Source organism: Oncorhynchus nerka, linkage group LG23 (assembly GCF_034236695.1).
Source record: "Oncorhynchus nerka isolate Pitt River linkage group LG23, Oner_Uvic_2.0, whole genome shotgun sequence".
Lineage (NCBI taxonomy): Eukaryota > Metazoa > Chordata > Actinopteri > Salmoniformes > Salmonidae > Oncorhynchus > Oncorhynchus nerka.
In genome coordinates, this window is record NC_088418.1 from 41,283,939 (window position 1) to 41,303,918 (window position 19,980).

Genomic DNA, 19,980 nt, shown 5'->3' on the forward strand with positions numbered 1-19,980 from the left:
TACACTGTCCCCGGGGCAGAAGGGGTGATACATTAAGGCCACTTTAACTAAACTGTATCTCTGACCAGACCATTCATTACCTGACCTCCACCTCTTATATGGAAATAAACTTAAGCTATGTATCTATCTCTTTGACATGCTCCAATTTGTGTGTTATGTTGATACAAAATGTTAGAAGAATTGGTGGTTTTCCAGTTGTAGAAATATGATTTGTTAAAAGCTTGTGGAGAGGGAAAGAGAATGAGATAGGGGCCCAACACATAGAGAGTGACAATTAAATGTATGTTTTTTGTGGTTATGTGTTCAAGGTTCTCCCATTGTGTTATGTTTGATTTGGAGTTCCTGGCAACAAGCCAAGGGATTTTCTTTCTGGGTAATGAGTGAAGCTGGGGCGGCAGCGTGACCGTCAGGTTCTTGGTCACCTCCCTGACCAAGGCCCTTCTCCCCCGATTGCTCAGTTTGGCTGGGTGGGCAGCTCTAGGAAAAGTCTTGGTGGTTCCAAACTTCTTCCATTTAAGAATGATGGAGGGCACTGTGTTCTTCGGGGACCTTCAATGCTGCAGAAATGTTTGGGTACCCTTCCCCAGATCTGTGACTTGACACTGTCTAGGGGCTCTACGGACAATTCTTTCAAACTTCAGGGCTTGGTTTTTTTCTCTGACATGCACTGTCAACTGTGGGACCTTATATAGACAGATGTGTGCCTTTCCAAATCATGTCCAATCAATTGAATTTACCACAGGTGGACTCCAATCCAATTGTAGAGACATCTCAAGAATGATCAATGGAAACCAGATGCACCTGAGCTAAATTTGAAGTCTCATAGCAAAGGGAAATACTTATGTATTTCTGTTTTTGTTTTTTTATACATTTGCAAAAATTACAAAAACAATGTTTTTGCTTTGTCTTTATGGGGTCCATAAATATAAATCACTTTGCACAAATGTAAATCGTTTTCCACAAATGTAAATCGCTATCCACAAATGCAATTCAACAACTTTTGATTTTGTAAATCGAGGGCCTTTGTCAAGTGTCAGTGTGCAGCAGTGAGGAAGGAGTCAGGCGCAGGATACAGAACTGAGTAAAATAACGTACTTTACTTGAAAAGAAACAGCCATAAATTCCACGCAGTGAAAACACACCATAAAACAGCAGTCTAACACTCAACAAGGAACAAACACGCACAAAACATACTGGGAACCAGAGGGTTAAATAGGGAAAATAATATTAACGTAATGGGAACCAGGTGTGTACAATCAAGACAAAACAACATAGAAAAAGAAACGTAGATCGGTGGCAGCTAGAAAGCCGGTGACAACGACCGCCGAACGCTGCCCGAACAAGGACAGGCACCAACTTCGGTGGAAGTCGTGACAGTACCCCCCTCCTGACGCACGGCTCCAGCAGCGCACCGACACCGGCCTCGGGAACGACCCGGAGGACTAGGCGCAGGGCGATCTGGGTGGAGACGGTGAAATTCTGGAGCGGACCAGCCACCACCGGCCTGAGGAGAGACACATGGAACGAGGGGTTAATACGATAATCAGGGGGAAGCTGTAACCTATAACATACCTCGTTCAGTCTCTTCAGGACTTTAAATGGCCCCACAAATCGTGGACCCAGCTTCTGGCAGGGCAGGCGAAGGGGCAGGTTTCGGGTCGAGAGCCAGACCCGGTCTCCCGGTGCATACACCGGAGCCTCACTGCGGTGGCAGTCGGCGCTCGCCTGATGGCCCGTTGCAGGCGTACATGGGCAGCGTCCCAGGTCTCCTCCGAGCGCCGAAACCATTCATCCACCGCAGGTTCCTTGATCTGGCTCTGATGCCACGGCGTCAGGACCAGCTGATAACCTAGTACACTGAAACAAAGACAGGTTAGTGGAGGAGTGGCGGAGGGAGTTTTGGGCCATCTCTTCCCAGGGGATGAAAACCGCCCACTCCCCCGGCCGGTCCTGGAAATAAGACCACAGAAACCTACCCACATCCTGGTTAACTCTCTCCACCTGCCCATTACTTTCGGGGTGAAACCCTGAGGTCAGGCTGAGCGAGACCCCCAGACGTTTCATGAACGCCCTCCAGACCCTTGATGTGAACTGGGGACCCCGATCAGACACTATATCCTCAGGCCCCCCTTAGTGCCGGAAGACTAGTGTAAACAGGGCCTCCGCAGTCTGTAGGGCCGTAGGGAGACCGGGAAAAGGAATGAGACGACAGGACTTAGAAAACTGATCCACAACAACCAGAATCGCGGTGTTTCCTTGTGACGGAGGAAGATCCGTCACGAAATCCACCAATAGGTGTGACCACGGCCGTTGTGGAATGGGTAGGGGTTGTAATTTCCCTCTGGGCAGGTGTCTAGGTGCCTTGCACTGGGCGCACACCGAGCAGGAGGAAACATCACCCTCACGTCCTTAGCTAAAGTGGGCCACCAGTACTTCCCACTAAAACAGGGCCCTGTCCAACCGATGCCAGGATGACCAGAGGAAGGTGACGTATGAGACCAACAGATCAATCGATCACGAACATCAGATGGAACGTACTTACGTCCAACTGAACACTGGGTGGGAGTGGTCTCCGCACGTAACACCTTCTCGATGTCCGCGTCAACCTCCCGTACATTTAACATTTACATTTAAGTCATTTAGCAGACGCTCTTACCACCGGTGCCATCAGGCAAGAAGCCGGAAGTATGGGAGTGGGATCCGTGGACTGCTCCTCTGTGTCATACATCCGGGACAATGCGTCTGCCTTAGCGTTCTGGGAACCTGGTCTGTAGGATAGAGTGAACACAAAACGGGTGAAAAACATGGTCCACCTTGCCTGGCGAGGATTCATTCTCCTCTTCACCCGGATGTACTCCAAATTGCAGTGGTCAGTCAAAATGAGAAAAGGGTGTTAAGCCCCCTCAAGCCAATGCCTCCACGTTTTCAGAGCCTTGACAACAGCCAACAGCTCCCGGTCCCCCATATCATAATTTCACTCCGCCGGGCTGAGCTTCTTCGAAAACCTATCCCAGCCTCGGACGTGTCCACCTCTACTATGAACACTAAGGAGGGATCAGGATGAGCCAACACAGGAGCCGAAGTAAACAGAGCCCTCAGGTGACCAAAAGCCCTGTCCGCCCCAGCTGAACACTGCAGTCGCACCGGTCCCCCCTTCAGGAAAGAGGTAATGAGAGCCTCTATCTGACCAAAGCCCCAGATAAACCTCCGGTAGTAGTTGGCAAACCCTAAGAACCGCTGCAGGTCCTTTACCGTGGTTGGAGTCAGCCAATTACTCACAGGCTGAAATGCGGTCATTCTCCATCTCCACCCCTGACTCTGACAGGCGGTACCCTAGGAAGGAGACAGACTGTTGGAAGAACAGACATTTCTCAGCCTTAACGTACAGTTCATGCTCCAACAGTCGACCAAGCACCGTGCGCACCAGAGACACTTGCTCGACGCGTGTAGCGGAGTATATTAGAATGTCATCTATATACACACCACTACACCCTGCCCGTGCAGGTCCCTGAAAATCTCATCTACAAAGCATTGGAAGATGGATGGGGCATTCATCAACCCGTACGGCATGACGAGGTACTCATAGTGCCCAGAGGTGGTACTAAATGCCGTATCCCACTCATCCCCCTCCCGGATACGCACCAGGTTGTAAGCACTCCTAATATCCAATTTGGTGAAGAAGCGCGCCCCATGCAATGACTTAGTTACACTGGCTATGAGAGGCAGCGGGTAACTGTACTTCACCGTGATCTGATTTTAACCTCTATAGTCAATGCACGGGTGTAAACCTCCATCCTTCTTCTTCACAAAAAAGAAACCCGAGGAGGCAGCTGAAGTGGAAGGCCGAATGTATCCCTGTCCCAGAGATTCGGTGACATATGTTTCCATAGCCGCGTCTCCTCCTGTGACAGAGGATACACGTGACTCCTGGGAAGTGCTGTGTCTACCAGGAGATTTATCGCACAATCCCCCCGTCGATGGGGTGGTAGTTGAGTCGCCTTTTACAGAAGGCGAGAGCCAAATCGGTGTATTCAGGGGGGATGTGCATGGTGGAGACCTGGTTTGGACTCTCCACCGTAGTTGCACCTATGGAAACACCTATACACCTCCCTGAACACTGGTCTTTTTCTTGTCATCAAATCCCTGCCAAAAGTCAGGTGACATAAGCGCTTCTAAATATGGAGTTGCAGGTTTGCCATATGTCATGTGCAAATCTTTATGGCAGTCATTCTACTTAAGGCCCTCAATTTACAAACACAAATCAAAAGGTGTTTGTTTGTGGATAGCGATTTACATTTGTAGACTGGTGATTTACATTTGTGGACTGGTGATTTACATTTGTAGACTGGTGATTTACATTTGTGGACTGGTGATTTACATTTGTGGACTGGTGATTTACATTTGTGGACTGGTGATTTACATTTGTAGACTGGTGATTTACATTTGTAGACTGGTGATTTACATTTGTAGACTGGTGATTTACATTTGTGGACTGGTGATTTACATTTGTAGACTGGTGATTTACATTTGTGGACTGGTGATTTACATTTGTGGAAAGTGATTTACATTTGTGGAAAGTGATTTACATTTGTGGAAAGTGATTTACATTTGTAGACTGGTGATTTACATTTGTAGACTGGTGATTTACATTTGTGGACTGGTGATTTACATTTGTGGACTGGTGATTTACATTTGTAGACTGGTGATTTACATTTGTAGACTGGTGATTTACATTTGTAGACTGGTGATTTACATTTGTAGACTGGTGATTTACATTTGTGGAAAGTGATTTATATTTGCGAATACATTTGGCACGATATTGATCCCATACTAACGTATCAAAATGTGGAAAAGGGGCAGGGGTCTGAATACTTTCCGAATGCACTGTATAGAGAGAAAGAGACTTGGGTTGCAGTTATCTTCTCCTCTCTATTTAGCCAGTCATCTCCCTATCCCAGTACAGAACACAGCCGAAACCACCACCCTTGTTTGCACAGTGAATCCAGCAGCGAAGCCATATGAATGGGATAATGATGTGAGTATACAATCTCAGACCTACCATAATTATGCCCCATTATGAACCCAGCCCACAGATAAGGTATTTATAACAAAGAATGCCCTCATAACTCGTCTATGTAATAATGATATATCATTCATGTGTCATGTCGTATTTGGAGAACTGTGGTATTATGTTGAACCACAATCTCCTTTGGGCTCCAAGAGAGGGCAATGTGAATGAAAGGCTAGGATCAGCAGCAGGGAGAGGCAGAGGCACAAGACCTGCAAACTAGAGTTCGGATTTTCCTCCAGTTTGAAGTTGCTCACATACTGTACGCACAGATGTGCTATCATCTTACTCTCCCTAAAACCTTACTAGCTTAATTTAAAAAGTCTTGCTTCTTATGACTGACTCTTGTATGTTATTTTATTCTATAATCCCTACTTATACATTAGAGAGAGGTTTTTATGTAAAACATTATGCAACGTTGCTCCTTGTGTGAACTTATTTAAACTTTTAGAGCATGCTGCTGGATGTGACATTTGTCTTGTGGTTGAAATGAGACAGACAGTGTTATTATCTGTTAGATCAGGCCAGGGCAAAGACCGGCCCGGTGCCGTATGCGGCCCGCGACCTGATTCAATATGTCCCGCGGAATCATGCTCAGATCACATAAAGAATTTGCGATAGTAAAGTTTTGAAAAACGTATTTGTTATCCAAATTAAAAGCCCAATGAATACTCGCATTTATGTAAATTATTTAACTCCCACTGCTTGTGAGACATTTATTTTGAAGGTACGTATAAATAACAATTGCACGAGGACAGACAGTGATGGCTGACACACGTCACAGTTACAAATAGTAACTAGCTATAAATTGCGCAAAAATGTGTTTTTCAAAGATTTAAAAAAATAAGGAAAGTACAGTCATGGCCAAAAGTTTCATATTTAATATTAATTTTCACAAAGTTTGCTGCTTCAGATATTTTTGTCAGATGTTAGTATGGAATACTGAAGTATAATTACAAACATCTCATAAGTGTGAAAGGCTTTTACTGACAATTACATGAAGTTGATGCATAGAGTCAATATTTGCAGTGTTGACCCTTCTTTTTCAAAACCTCTGCAATCCGCCCTGGCATGCTGTCAATTAACTTCTGGGCCACATCCTCACTGATGGCAGCCCATTCTTGCATAATCAATGCTTGGAGTTTGTCAGAATTTGTGGGGTTTTGTTTGTCCACCCGCCTCTTGAGGATTGTCCACAAGTTCTCAATGGGAGTAAGGTCTGGGGAGTTGCCTGGCCATGGACCATAAATATCGATGTTTTGTTCCCGAGCCACTTAGTCACTTTTGCATTATGGCAAGGTGCTCCATCATGCTGGAAAAGGCTTTGTTCGTCACCAAACTGTTCCTGGATGGTTGGGAGAAGTTGCTCTCAGAGGATGTGTTGGTACCATTCTTTATTCATGGCTGTGTTCTTAAGCAAAATTATGAGTGAGCCTACTCCCCTGGCTGAGAAGCAACCCCACACATTAATGGTCTCAAAGTGCTTTACTGTTGGCATGACACAGGACTGTTGGTAGCGCTCAACTTGTCTTCTCCGGACAAGCTTTTTTCCTGATGCCCCAAACAATCGGAAAGGGGATTCATCAGAGAAAATGACTTTACCCCAGTCCTCAGCAGTCCAATCCCTGTACCTTTGGCAGAATATCAGTCTGTCCCTGATGTTTTTCCTGGAGAGAAGTGGCTTATTTTCTGCCCTTCTTGACACCAGGCCATCCTCCAAAAGTCTTTGCCTCACTCTCCTTGAAGTTCTTGATGATCCGATAAATGGTTGATTTAGGTGCAATCTTACTGGCAGCAATATCCTTGCCTGTGAAGCCCTTTTTTGCAAACAATGATGACGGCATGTGTTTCCTTGCAGGCAACCATGGCTGACAGAGGAAGAAAAAGATTCCAAGCACCACCCTCCTTTTGAAGCTTCCAGTCTGTTATTAGAACTCGATCAGCATGACAGAGTGATCTCCAGTCTTGTCCTCGTCAACACTCACACCTGTGTTAATGAGAGAATCACTGACATGATGTCAGCTGGTCCTTTTGTGGCAGGGCTGAAATGCAATGGACATGTTTTGGGGGGATTCAGTTCATTTGCATGGCAAAGAGGGACTTTGCAAATAATTGCAATTCATCTGATCACTCTTCATAACATTCTGGAGTACGTGCAAATTGCCATCATACAAACTGAGGCAGCTTTGTGAAAATGTATATTTGTGTCATTCTCAAAACTTTTGTCCGCGACTGTAGACAATGAATGTAGAGAGTTCCAGCAAGAGTGGACATCGAAATATTTATTTTTTGAGGTATCAGGGAAAGCTGTGTGCTTAGTATACAGAGAGCATCACTGTCTGGAAAGACTACAACTTGTCCCGACACTTCCAGACAAAGCATGCAGAGAAATATAGGAATATGTCTTCTGAGCAGAGGGAAAGTGCATCGAAAGAGTTGCTTTCTCAATTGCAAAAGGAACAAGGACTTTTCACAAAACTGCATTCAGAAAATGACGGAATTGCGAGACCTAGCTATGTACTGTCCCACAACATTGCGGGCCGCACTTTGTTATTTTTGTATTTTGTCGTGTTCAGTTTGTTCTATTAAATATGGACACTTACCACGCTGCGCATTGGTCCGATCCTTGCTATTCCTCCTCAGAAGAGGAAGAGGAAAGCTGTTACAGAATCACCCACCACCAAAGGACCAAGCAGCATGGTAACGGGCAGCAGCAACGATCTCAGGACTCCTGGACATGGGAGGAGATTCTGGACGGCAAGGGACACTGGGCACAGGCTGGAGAGTATTGCCGCCCCAAGGCAGAGCTGGAGGCAGCAAAAGCCGAGAGGCGGTGGTATGAGGAGACAGCACGGCAGCGTGGTTGGAAGCCCGAGAGGCAGCCCCAAAAATGTCTTGGGGGGTGGCACACGGGGAGTGTGGCTAAGTCAGGAAGGAGACCTGAGCCAACTCCCTGTGCTTACCGTGGAGAGAGAGGGACCTGAAGCGCACGGTTTCCCCGGTGCGCAGGCGTAGCCCGGTGCAGTACATAGCAGCGCCTCGTATCGGCCGGGCTAAAGTGGGCATCGAGCCAGGTGCCATGAAGCCGGCTCAGCGCATCTGGTCTCCAGTGTTTCTCCTGGTACATGGCACCAGCCCTATGTATGGTGTCCCCGGTTCGCCAGCACAGCCCAGTGCGGGCTATTCCACCTCGCCACACAGGCCTGGCTACGGGGAGCATTCAGCCAGGTAGGGTTGGGCAGGCTCGGTGCTCGAGACCTCCAGTGCGCCTTCACGGTCCGGTCTATCCGGTGCCACCTCCACGCACCAGCCCTCCAGTGGCAGCCCCCCGCACCAGGCTGTCTCTCCATCTCCTCCCTACAGGTGCTCCCGCCTGTCCAGTGCTGCCAGAGTCTTCCTCCTGCCCAGCGCTGCCAGAGTCTCCCGTCTGTCCTGAGCTGTCAGAGTCTCCCGTCTGTCCTGAGCTGCCAGAGTCTCCTGTCTGTCCTGAGCTGCCAGAGTCTCCCGTCTGTCCTGAGCTGCCAGAGTCTCCCGTCTGTCTTGAGCTGCCAGAGTCTCCCGTCTGTCCTGAGCTGCCAGAGTCTCCCATCAGTCAGGAGCTGCCAGAGCCGCCCTTCACTCCGGAGCTGCCGGAGTCTCCCGCCTGTCCGGTGCTGCCCGAATCTCCCATCCGTCCGGTGCTGCCGGAATCTCCCGTCCATTCGGGACCCGTGGCTTGGGTCCCCAGTCCGAGGTCGGCGACGAGGGTCGCTCTAATCAGGCCACGGAGGCGGTTAAAGAGGTGGAGAAAGACTATGGTGGAGTGGTGTCCACGTCCCGCGCCAGACCCGCCACCGCGGACAGACACCCACCCAGACCCTCCCCTATAGGTTCAGGTTTTGCGGCCGGAGTCTGCACCTTTGGGGGGGGGGGGGGTACTGTCACGTTCTGACCTTAGTTCTTTTGTTATGTTTTTTTTTTTGTATGGTCAGGGCGTGAGTTGGGTGGGTTGTCTATGTTCCTTTTTCTATGTTTAGGATTTCTGTGTTTGGCCTGGTATGGTTCTCAATCAAAGGCAGCTGTCAATCAGCTGTCCCTGATTGAGAACCATACTTAGGTAGCCTGGTTTCACTTTTGAGTTGTGGGTGATTATTTCCTGTGTCTGTGTGTTTCGGTTTGTTATTTCACTTTGTTATTTTTGTATTTTGTCGTGTTCAGTTTGTTCTATTAAATATGGACACTTACCACGCTGCGCATTGGTCCAATCATTGCTACTCCTCCTCAGAAGAGGAAGAGAAAAGCCGTTACAGGCTTGCCTTGTGTGGAAGAGTTAACAGACTGTTGATGTTGAAAGAAATGTATAGGTGAAGTCTGTAAGATTTACAACTGGTCAATGATCAGTTAAACTATTTAAATATTCTATACCCCTTTATTTTAATCCAGCTGCACTGTTTTACATACTGTAGGCAGGAAAGATTGGGAGAATGTCATACGGTCAGATGAAACCAAAATATAACTTTTTGGTAAAAACTCAACTCGTCGTGTTTGGAGGACAAAGAATGCTGAGGTGCATCCAAAGAACACCATACCTTCTGTGAAGCATGGGGGTGGAAACATCATGCTTTGGGGCTGTTTTTCTGCAAAGGGACCAGGACGACTGATCCGTGTAAAGGAAAGAATGAATGGGGCCATGTATCGTGAGATTTTGAGTGAAAACCTCCTTCCATCAGCAAGGGCATTGAAGATGAAACGTGGCTGGGTCTTTCAGCATGACAATGATCCCAAACACACCGCCCGGGCAACGAAGGAGTGGCTTCGTAAGAAGCATTTCAAGGTCCTGGAGTGGCCTAGCCAGTCTCCAGATCTCAACCCCATAGAAAATCTTTGGAGGGAGTTGAAAGTGCATGTTGCCCAGCAACAGCCCCAAAACACCACTGCTCTAGAGGAGATCTGCATGGAGGAATGGGCCAAAATACCAGCAACAGTGTGTGAAAACCTTGTGAAGACTTACAAAAAACGTTTGACCTCTTGTCATTGCCAACAAAGGGTATATAACAAAGTATTGAGATAAACTTGTTATTGACCAAATACTTATTTTCCACCATAATTTGCAAATAAATAAATTAAAAATCCTACAATGTGATTTTCTGGATTTTTTTCTTCTAATTTTGTCTTGTCATAATTGAAGTGTACCTATGATTAAAATTACAGGCCTCTCTCATCTTTTTAAGTGGGATAACTTGCACAATTGGTGGCTCACTAAATACTTTTTTGCCCCACTGTATGTGCGCACTACTGTAAGTCTTATTTAAAATGACGGATAGGCCGACATTGTAAATAATAACTTGTTCTTAATTGACTTGCCTAGTTAAATAAAGGTTAAATAAAAAATACAAAAGTTGCCTTGGATAAATGCATCTACATTCCAGAACCACATAGAGAAATGTGTAGAAATACAGAAAGTTAGGAAAAAAAGCAGTGCTTCCCAATCCACCCAAAGTGGTGCACATTTTTGTTTTTTACTACACACCTGATTCCTCTAAGCAAAGGTTTGAAGATGAGTTGATTAGTGGAATTAGGTGTATAGTGCTGGAGATAAAACAAAATGGTGCACCACTTTGGGTCCCCAGAACCAGGATTAACAAACACTAGACTAAATTATGATATATGCTTAACTTTAGATCAGAGAGGTAAGTACATGTTGGAATCAGGAGAGTAACGGTAACGGTAACTGTGAAGTGAGGAGTGACACTGAGAGAAAACCCATACAGCACGATGTCATGACTAAATACTATATGTGTGTGATTCTGCTATACCATACTATTGTTTACTAATCCCATAGAATGCCCTGTGTCAAAGTGTTTTCTCTGCAATGTGAAAGGCAGGCACACAGCAAGTTAGGTTGAGTTACTGTGCTGCCTCTCTCTGGCGGTGCGTGCCATCCTCCAGCTGGTTGTGCACTGATGTATGAGGCAAACAGACATGCCCCCTAGTTATTAGCAGGTGCACAGGTCACCTCAGCAGTTGATTGATTTTTCAAACCATATTGATTTTTTTCCTGTCTTTCTCTCTTTTTCTTTTTCCCTGCTGAGCACAAGTATGTCATCAACCCCCTCGGGGCAAGATGAAACAATTCAAAGATGTGATGATGAGGGTGAGGAAGGGAGAGACAGAGGGGAGGTAGGGGGAGACGATGGGGGGGTAACAGAGTGGGGTTGAACATACGAGCCCAGCGCAACATGCTCACTCGCTCTGAGCAAATCAAAAACATGCATGCTGCACTCCATCCAGTGTGTCTATGAGTTCACACAGCAAGGCGCCATGTGTCAAGGAGCCAATATGTATAAAAATTCCACATTGGCACGTCCCCTTGTTTATATCCTGCACTGAAGCTAGACACGTCTTGGCCTAACCTGGGCTGAGGGAGTCTTAGCCAGGGCCTCAATTTCCCTCCCTCCCTCCCACTCACTCACTCACTCACTCACTCACTCACTCACTCACTCACTCACTCACTCACTGACAGACCTGGGTTCAAATGCTAATGTAAATCATTTCAAATACTTTATTGGTGCTTGACTGAGCTTGCCTGTTGCAATGGAATTAATAGAAAAGTCCCAGATGTGCACACACCGCCCAACCAGTACTTCCAGGCAAATGCTGAAAATATTTTAAAGATTTCAAATAGTATATGAACCCAGACCTGCTCTTTGACACAGGTCCATAATGGGCCAGGGGAGCAGTGCCAGAGCACATGACTGTTGGGCAGAGAGAGATGTGGAAAATAAAATTGTTCATTCACCCTCGTAAAAAATCTGTTGAATTAATAACAACACAAAACAGAATGGTGAGTTGCATTTCCAAAATAAAATAAGAACATTCATAATCTAAGCTTGTTCCTTTTTTCCCAGTGAAGATTCCAGAATATGAGCTCGAGTTTTTTGGGCCTCTGCTAATCGTCTACTAATCAACATTTCAGATTTTTACTGTCCTTTTCTCTTCTCATTATCTGTTGTAGAAGTTAGGCCTCTGTTAATTCACGTACCACAGAAATGTGGTTGGTGTTCAGCTTTGAATGAGTTGGGAATGGGCTCAGACAACTCATACAAACGTGTGCACATGCACACCTCTGTGAGCTAATTTGATTAAAACCCTACACCTCTTATTACTAGGTAATGGACAGAGGGTCACTGACGGGAGATTATGGGTGGTGTGTGCTAACAAAGCCATATCAATGAAGGGGTCAGTATGAGGGGAATTGTCAACTTTACACACACACACACGTGTGGAAAAAACACACATACCCTCACTCACTCACTCACACACACACACACACACACACCACCTAACTACTTGGCAATACACGCTGGGTCCTTTAAAAATGATTACCTTGCCTTTTTGCCAGTTGAATTGAGTTAAATACATGCACGCATGCACCCACACACACTTGCACAACACCTAAATATTTTGGCTGCTGCACAGTAGTTTCCCTCTCCATCAAGGATAACCCCAACAATAGCTGACCTTCCATTTCCAATGAGCTCTGTCTGTTGTTATTGAGCTCTGAGTGCCATTCAGTTGGATCTGATATGAACTCACTTTAAGCTCCCGAGTGGCGCAGCGGTCTAAGGCAATGCATCTCAGTGCAAGAGGTGTCACTACAGTCCCTGGTTTGAATACAGGCTGTATCACATCCGGCTGTGATTGGGAGTCCCATAGGGCGGCGCACAATTGGCCCAGTGTCGTCTGGGTTTAGCCGGGGTAGGCCGTCATTGTAAATAAACATTTGTTCTTAACTGACTTGCCTAGTTAAATAACATCTGGTGCTGGGATTATTAGCAAATTTGACCTAGCTAATCTACCTCTAGTCAGTAGAGAATCTCAAAAGAGACCATCAAAATGTCATTTCAATAAGAGTAATGGTCTGGTTTGCTGACAACTGACAGTCATCAAAGGAGTAACACACAGTGGGGTTTAATAATGTGACTGCATTGTACAGTAGGCCTATGTGCTCCATATTCATTTGTCCATCTATAAGATGTCTTAACCAGTATCTGAGGAAAGGGTGTGATACTTAAGTAAATAAATGTGTAGTAATTCCCTTTACCATTAAATTATATGTGTCTCACTTACTGTAGGTCAAAAACCTTACACAGGGCTTTTTGCCCTGACAAGAGGTTGTGGTTGAGAAAATGTTGAGGAAATGGGTATTTAAGATTAACTGGAGTACTGTCACTTAGAGGAAAACACTAGTAGCTTCCAAATGTTTTATTATCTAAAATCACAGTTCATTATGGTTTCATGAGTCATTTGGGCAAGAAAATAAAACAACTGTACGGGAGAAACAGTGCATTTGAGGTAACGGTATAATCACAATATAGCCAAATGAGTAATAACAGTCACAGATTGTTGCTGGACTATATTGTATAGTATAGTGTATATTGTACAGTGTGCTCCAATGGGTACAGTCTTTTATAGTAGGATGGGACTGTTAAGGCATTCATTCAATGACTTTTCAAAGTATTTTTTCAAATTCAACAGAAAAAACTTTGACAGCTCCCAGTTACCCATATGAATAGTGAAGTATTTTACAGTCTTGTTTGTGCCAATAGTTATGTAGTCCAATCGGGCATAGTGTATCGACATTGTAGTGAAGAGAGAGTAATAATACCAATACATTATGTTTCTTTCTTCTGAGAGAGAGAGATATGCAATACACACTACTTCTTTAAATAAGTGTTTGTTTTTGGCTTGAATTGAAGTAATCAAAATTCAGATGAACCAGAAGTATGTGAACGGCCACCACAGTGGCTTCCTAGAAATGTGGCATCAACAACAATAACAACTGAGGGATGTGGTCATCTTTTTACTACAGCCAAGGTCAGACAGTGTAAACTCATTACTACAGTACTCTACTGTAAGCAATGTCTGCCATTACTATTTAGACCATTTTCAATCCATAAACAGTTGACAGTACCACTAAATATTGAATAAATGTACCAATGCAGAATAACTATTAACTAGCTATTGCAGAATATTATCCAGGCATCACATGTATGTACACTACACACACAGGTGTTATAACTGTGCTGTAAACTAATATATTCTATCCTCCATGTGACTGTCCATCATGAAGTTGTTTTTCCACTTATCTCTATGCACACATCACTGTTGTTTATTTTCTTCCACATATCTTTAGGTTTCTTTCACTGAAAAAGGAGGTAGTCACAGACACAGTTCTATTCACATTTTACACTGTACTACTCCTGCTTGCATAAGCAAGAAGACGCACCCCAGTCTGGCCAGCCAATGAAAGTACTTGGGGGCCTGCTCCTCGAAAAGAACACGCTGTCCTGACCTAAATTAACTCCGTTCAAACCTGGCTGCAGTGAAAGCCAACCTAAGTGGCTGTCAAAAGTGGTGTGCTTTTCTTAATGCGTGCCTGATTGGATAAAGCGAGTGTCAATAACATTATTCTTCACCCATACGGTAGTACAGGATGTGCCCTCACTATGCGTGTTGTTTTTAAGTCGAGTTTCGGTGCAAACTCCTGTAGAGAATGGCGCGTAAATCAGCCCAAGATCTGTAATATAGAGTTGTGCGTCATTGTTTTGATACCACATGAAGAGTGTGTATTGCGATAGTTGTAAAGTATCCTAGACACACTAGCGTAGTTTGCACATTACAAATTAGGTTGTTCACCTTCTCTGCAGCGCGAGCCACGTGTAATCGAAGTCCAATGATTTATTTTTATGCACATTCTCTTGAGCATGTCTCGTGGAATCTATAGCGTTTTCAATTCTAAATAATCTCTTCACTCAATAAACAGTAGCGTCATGCATTTTTTCAACTGTAGCATTATTATTTAATGTTTTCATTTAACCCTTTATTTTACCAAGTAAATTGACTGAGAACACATTCTCATTTACAGCAACGACCTGGGGAATAGTTACAGGAGAGAGGGGGGATGAATGATCAAAAGCTGCAACTAGTCGTTGTCCTTTCACATAAGGATCCCTTAAACTCGCGTCCTGCTGCGCAACTATAATTCCTGGGTGACTAGTCTATACGTGACTTTTTACACATTATCAACCATGTCATAACTAATACCTTTACTAGCCTACTGCCGAGGTTGGCCCTTGCGCACTATAGCCTAAATTAAACAATGTATATCATACTGTGACAATGTGGACATATGGAGGAAAATGAATGGGCACATATGCAATTATGAAAATAATAAGTCATTTTTTATTAACCCAATATAATTTTTTTAGCAAATGATTGCCTTTTTCAGAGACACAATACAAAATATACAGGTATATTTTTTAATTAGGCTCAGTTTTGCAACCTTTGTATCCAAAAACAACATTTTAAAAGTATTTACATAACAATGCACAGAAAATGCCACTTTGGATATCCATACAACCACAAAAACCTGAACAAAAAAATAAGTTACTATAATTTTTACAAGGAAATATACAAAGATACACTTCAAACTTTTATACAGTTACATGCAGTGTAACTTTGTCTTTAATCTATATAGTGCCATGTCATGCTCAACATGAATTCAACACACAATAAGAGGCAAATTGTTGATTCACATATTTATGTTTGCAAAGTGCCCAGTGGTTACAACACATCTGAGAGCATAGGCTACTCTGGTCAAACTGGACCACATTATAAATAAGTTAAAGGAAACCAACTGATTTTAGGGCGGCATAATAATAATTAATACTGTAAAATGGGAACTCATATATTCTAACCTTTTCCAATAATTTCTAACTTATGCCATGAATAAGCCCTAGTCATTTAATAATTTTTCCATAAAAATAAGAAAATGTTGAAACTTTGGCAGGTTCTTTCCCTTTCGCAGTAGGAAAACTTAATAATAATATATGATTTGCATGTAAACTTTTATCTAGTTAGGTCATGTAACATATAAGTCATTCTGATTGACAGTATGACCTTAGTGTAGCGTTGGGTCAATTACATTCAAATTCAGGAAATAAACAAAAATTCCAAATATTTTCTCTCATTGAAAAGCATTGGGGAAAATTGGAATTTGAAACTTTGTTTACTTCATCAATGAAATAGAATTGACCCCACCCTAAAGACCAGTTTTTGAATAATAGGGCTTCAAACTATGTACTACCAATGAACACTGCAAAAAGCCACACAATAGAAACAACTGATTCTTTGATGAGATACTCTCAAAAACCCTGATTTAGAAATAATCTACATTTATAACTATCAATTATACCTGAACAAGGATATCATATGACCACTTTTACAAACAAACAATATATTTTTGAAAACTGCACAGCAATTCTTCAAGACACGCATTTTAACAACATAATAATATTATGTTTTATGTGCTACATATGAAACATAGGTAGTAAAAATTAAACTGAGCAAAAAGGGAAAAACATTTTGGCACACTGCTACATTTTCTGCTTTTGAAGCGATTGGATTAAATTGAGTGCCAAAACTTTAGTGTAAATATTCAGTGCTTGCACAGCCTCCCTCCCTCCTAAAGGCAGGCCATTTTGTATCCTGTCTTCTCTTCTATCCCTCGTCTCTTCTTCAGGTCCTGAAGTACAGTATTCAACGAAAAAGGAGGACTTCTCAGCACTGTGGGGAAAACCAATTCATATTAGCTCTGTTCACAGAAGGGGTTATGGGTACATAGCCTGAAGGTTATAACACATGCATAGTAAAGACAGTTTAGTTGTCCAGTATCATGCATTGTGTATTCTGTTGAAGCAAGAAAACAGTGCAAAAGTGTACATTAAATGTCAACATGTCACTCAAGACAGACTGCTGCAGAGTGAGAGAGCAGCAGCTTGCAGAGCTCATTCTCTTGAAAACAACCCTTCCCCATACAAAGCCTGCTGATGACGTGTTACTACTGTTCTGCACTTGAACTAGGTTTGCTTAAGTTAATATTAGACCAGATAGCTGGGGCGTTTACAAAAGTGTGTCATCACTAAGGCTTCACATTTAAAATCCAACATAGACATAAAAACTTAAATGCTTATGTTTATAATAAGGTTATTAGAACAACCGGGTTATGCTCATTTTACAGTATGAAATTGGAAATGCATGCTGATGAAGTTCTTACCTTGGTATTAGTGTTCATGTGTCCTGGAATCGTTTTTGCTGGGTGTCTGCTCTACTGACTTTGACACAACTTCATCCTCTTCACTGGAATGCAACTTTTTACTTGTACTTTGGGGCTCTGATAAAACACAATTTAAAGATATGTCAGTAAACAGTTTTTCTATAAAAAAGCTCATAGTTCCGAAATTAAGTTTATCATCAAGCTAAACAGTCAAGTCAAATCAAATTGTATTTGTTACACGCCCCGAATACAAATGTAGACCTTTACAGTGAAATGCTTACTTTACAAGCCCTTAACCAACAGCGCAGTTCAAGAAGAGTTAAGAAAATATTTACCAAATAAACTAAAGTAAAAAATAATAAACAAAAGTGGTCATATAATCATGCTATTCATTGGCCACAGCAGAACAAACATTCAAAACTCAAGATGTCAAGAAATCAACGTGTTAAATAGCTTGACACACAAAGCGTGTCTTTCTGGAAAGAAAATAAGTATCAACAGAATCAAGCGGTGTGCGGTACAAAGTATTGGCTTTCTGCGAGTGTATCAGTGCAGTGACGCAGAATTGTTATACAATCTCGCAGATTGCCACAATTTAATTTGACTGTGCCATATTGTGCGATGGAGACTGTCTGATTTGTTTATGATTGGTTAACTAAAATACTCAAGTACATTTTCAAAACTGCATAATTTACCTGGATTTGCATGTCTTTTCCTTGCCCCGTTGTGAGAGTGGAGACAATCCGTCTGCCTCTCGCTCTTCTCGGATAGCTCAGCCCCGTTCGCAGGACAGCTCGGTCGGACTCCATGATTCCCGTTATTGTCCACATTTCCAGAGGACCAGACTCGCTTATGAGACGGTCTGCTGTAAAAGTCTGGCAAGTCACTGCTTTTCATCGGTTCCCATTTATAATCTCCCTGGGGAAGGGGCTCGTCGTTTAGAAAATCAAAATTCCATTTGTCAATAAAAACCTTCTCCATCTCTTTCATTTGAACCAAACACTCCCTCCCAAATTCGTCATGATCCACCGATCCGAAAAGATTTCTGCAAATCTGGGGCTTCGTGTGATCCGTCGGGCGCGGATCCACCCTTTCCAACGTCGGACTCCCATTCGAAAGACTAACATTTGACATGTTGTTGCACATATGAAAACGACCCTAAAGCGCGACGGTTTATCCCCAAAAACAAGTATTCCTTTTAAATAAGCGACCTGGATCACAAGATAGAGACGCATGCATAGCATCCGTAAAACAGCCAACGTGATTAGCCCTCAATCTGCCCGACTAGTGAAGGTTTAGTTCTGTTGGTTGTTTTCTGCCGTTTGACTACGGAACTAAGTCATCTGTGCTGTACCAAAGATGATGGATATACTGACAAGATTACATGTCTCTCCGCCCTAACAATGTGAGTCGTTGTCCACACGCGGCACCCTGAGCTGTCTAGCTCCCGCCTATCCTTTCTTTGGATTGGTGGATACATCTCAATATTGTAAATCAGTTTTTCAATATTCGATGACGGTTGTTGACGTCAACCGTCTGTACTGAATGGGGAGAGATGCTAATGCTACTAGCCTCATTTCATTAATATGCATAACCATCTCGAGACAACTCCAATATAAAGTGTTTTTCCTTAAAAGTTGCCGGGATGTCACGTCTTTCTTATATCAGTATACTCGTAACAACTTAAGCATTACGAAACTTATTTTGGATCAAATAAATCTCACTTAGAAAATAATCCATACTTTTTGTTGACCAAATTCGACATTCTTAAAAAACGCCTTGCTTGGTGGGCGAAACAACGAATAACACCTCCTACTGGAGGGAGACAGCTGTTTTTTTTTGTAGAGTTGGGCCTCTCTCTTCATCTCCCTGGCTGTACCCAATATGGCGATACGGCTCGTGTATACTAGCACGCAGTAAAATGCACAGTGCTGCTTCGGCCGCACAGAGTGGCTCGCTTGTGGGCGTGCTGGCAACATATGGACACTACTCAATTGTGCGTCAAGAATTCAGCATAACAAGTTTGTAGGAAGGTCTGGTTACTAAATGGGTTAAGAGTTTAATCCATTGTCCATTTCATGAATTTATTCTAAGTTAAATTGTAATATGCTCTAAACCGCTCTCGTGACAAACTTTGCTGCCCTGTTTCCAATCGTCCACAATGGCTGGGAGAACCTATTCAAGTAACGTTAAGTGAATACATTTCGAAAATGTTTTTTTTTTCTTCATGTATTATGAGCTAACTAGCTACAGTGCAGGCTAACTCAAATGAGCTGCTAGCTATCTAGCCAAATGTACATACTGTATAGATAGTTAATTAAATATCACCTGCTACCTAAACTTCATATTAGCTAGCTATCTTGATGTATTTATCACTAAAAAATAAATCGAAACGCATTTGTAGGTAGCTAGCTAACAGCCATGGAGGAGGGTGAAAGGATAGCAGCCCCAGGTGTCAAAGTGAGAGAAAAGGCTATTCTGGATAGGGCAGGTACTTTTGTGTAGTTCCAGTCCCTATAAGTGAGGACGAAGATAATAGTAACGTAATATTCAGTGCGGTCTAATTTGAGTATAATGAATAATGTTTCTTGTGAGGTTTTCTGTGCTCAAGAGCTGTGAAAGCCTGTCTGCGGATGAAGAGGTACCAATGAAGTGCAGTGGTTCTCAGTCCTGGGGACTCAAAGGGGTGCACTTGTTTGTTTTTGATTTAGCACTACACAGCTGATTCAAATGATCAACTCATCATCAAGGTTGAAGTGGTATTTATGTATTAATTAGTGATGCTATCCTTGATATGATCCTGCTATTGTCATAT

At 43.3% G+C, this 19,980-nt stretch overlaps 1 protein-coding gene across 1 annotated transcript; it reads right to left on the reverse strand.

Moving 5' to 3' along the window:
* Positions 1–15,269: 15,269 nt before the first annotated feature.
* LOC115106841 (cyclin-dependent kinase inhibitor 1B-like) lies at positions 15,270–18,565 on the reverse strand. The gene is made up of 3 exons (XM_029629984.2): positions 17,861–18,565; positions 17,166–17,282; positions 15,270–16,675 (listed from the first exon to the last, which is right to left on the reverse strand). Exons 1-2 carry the CDS (start codon positions 18,309–18,311, stop codon positions 17,173–17,175), a joined length of 561 nt encoding a protein of 186 aa, XP_029485844.1. The 5' UTR covers positions 18,312–18,565; the 3' UTR covers positions 15,270–16,675; positions 17,166–17,172.
* Between the last annotated feature and the right edge of the window lie 1,415 nt (positions 18,566–19,980).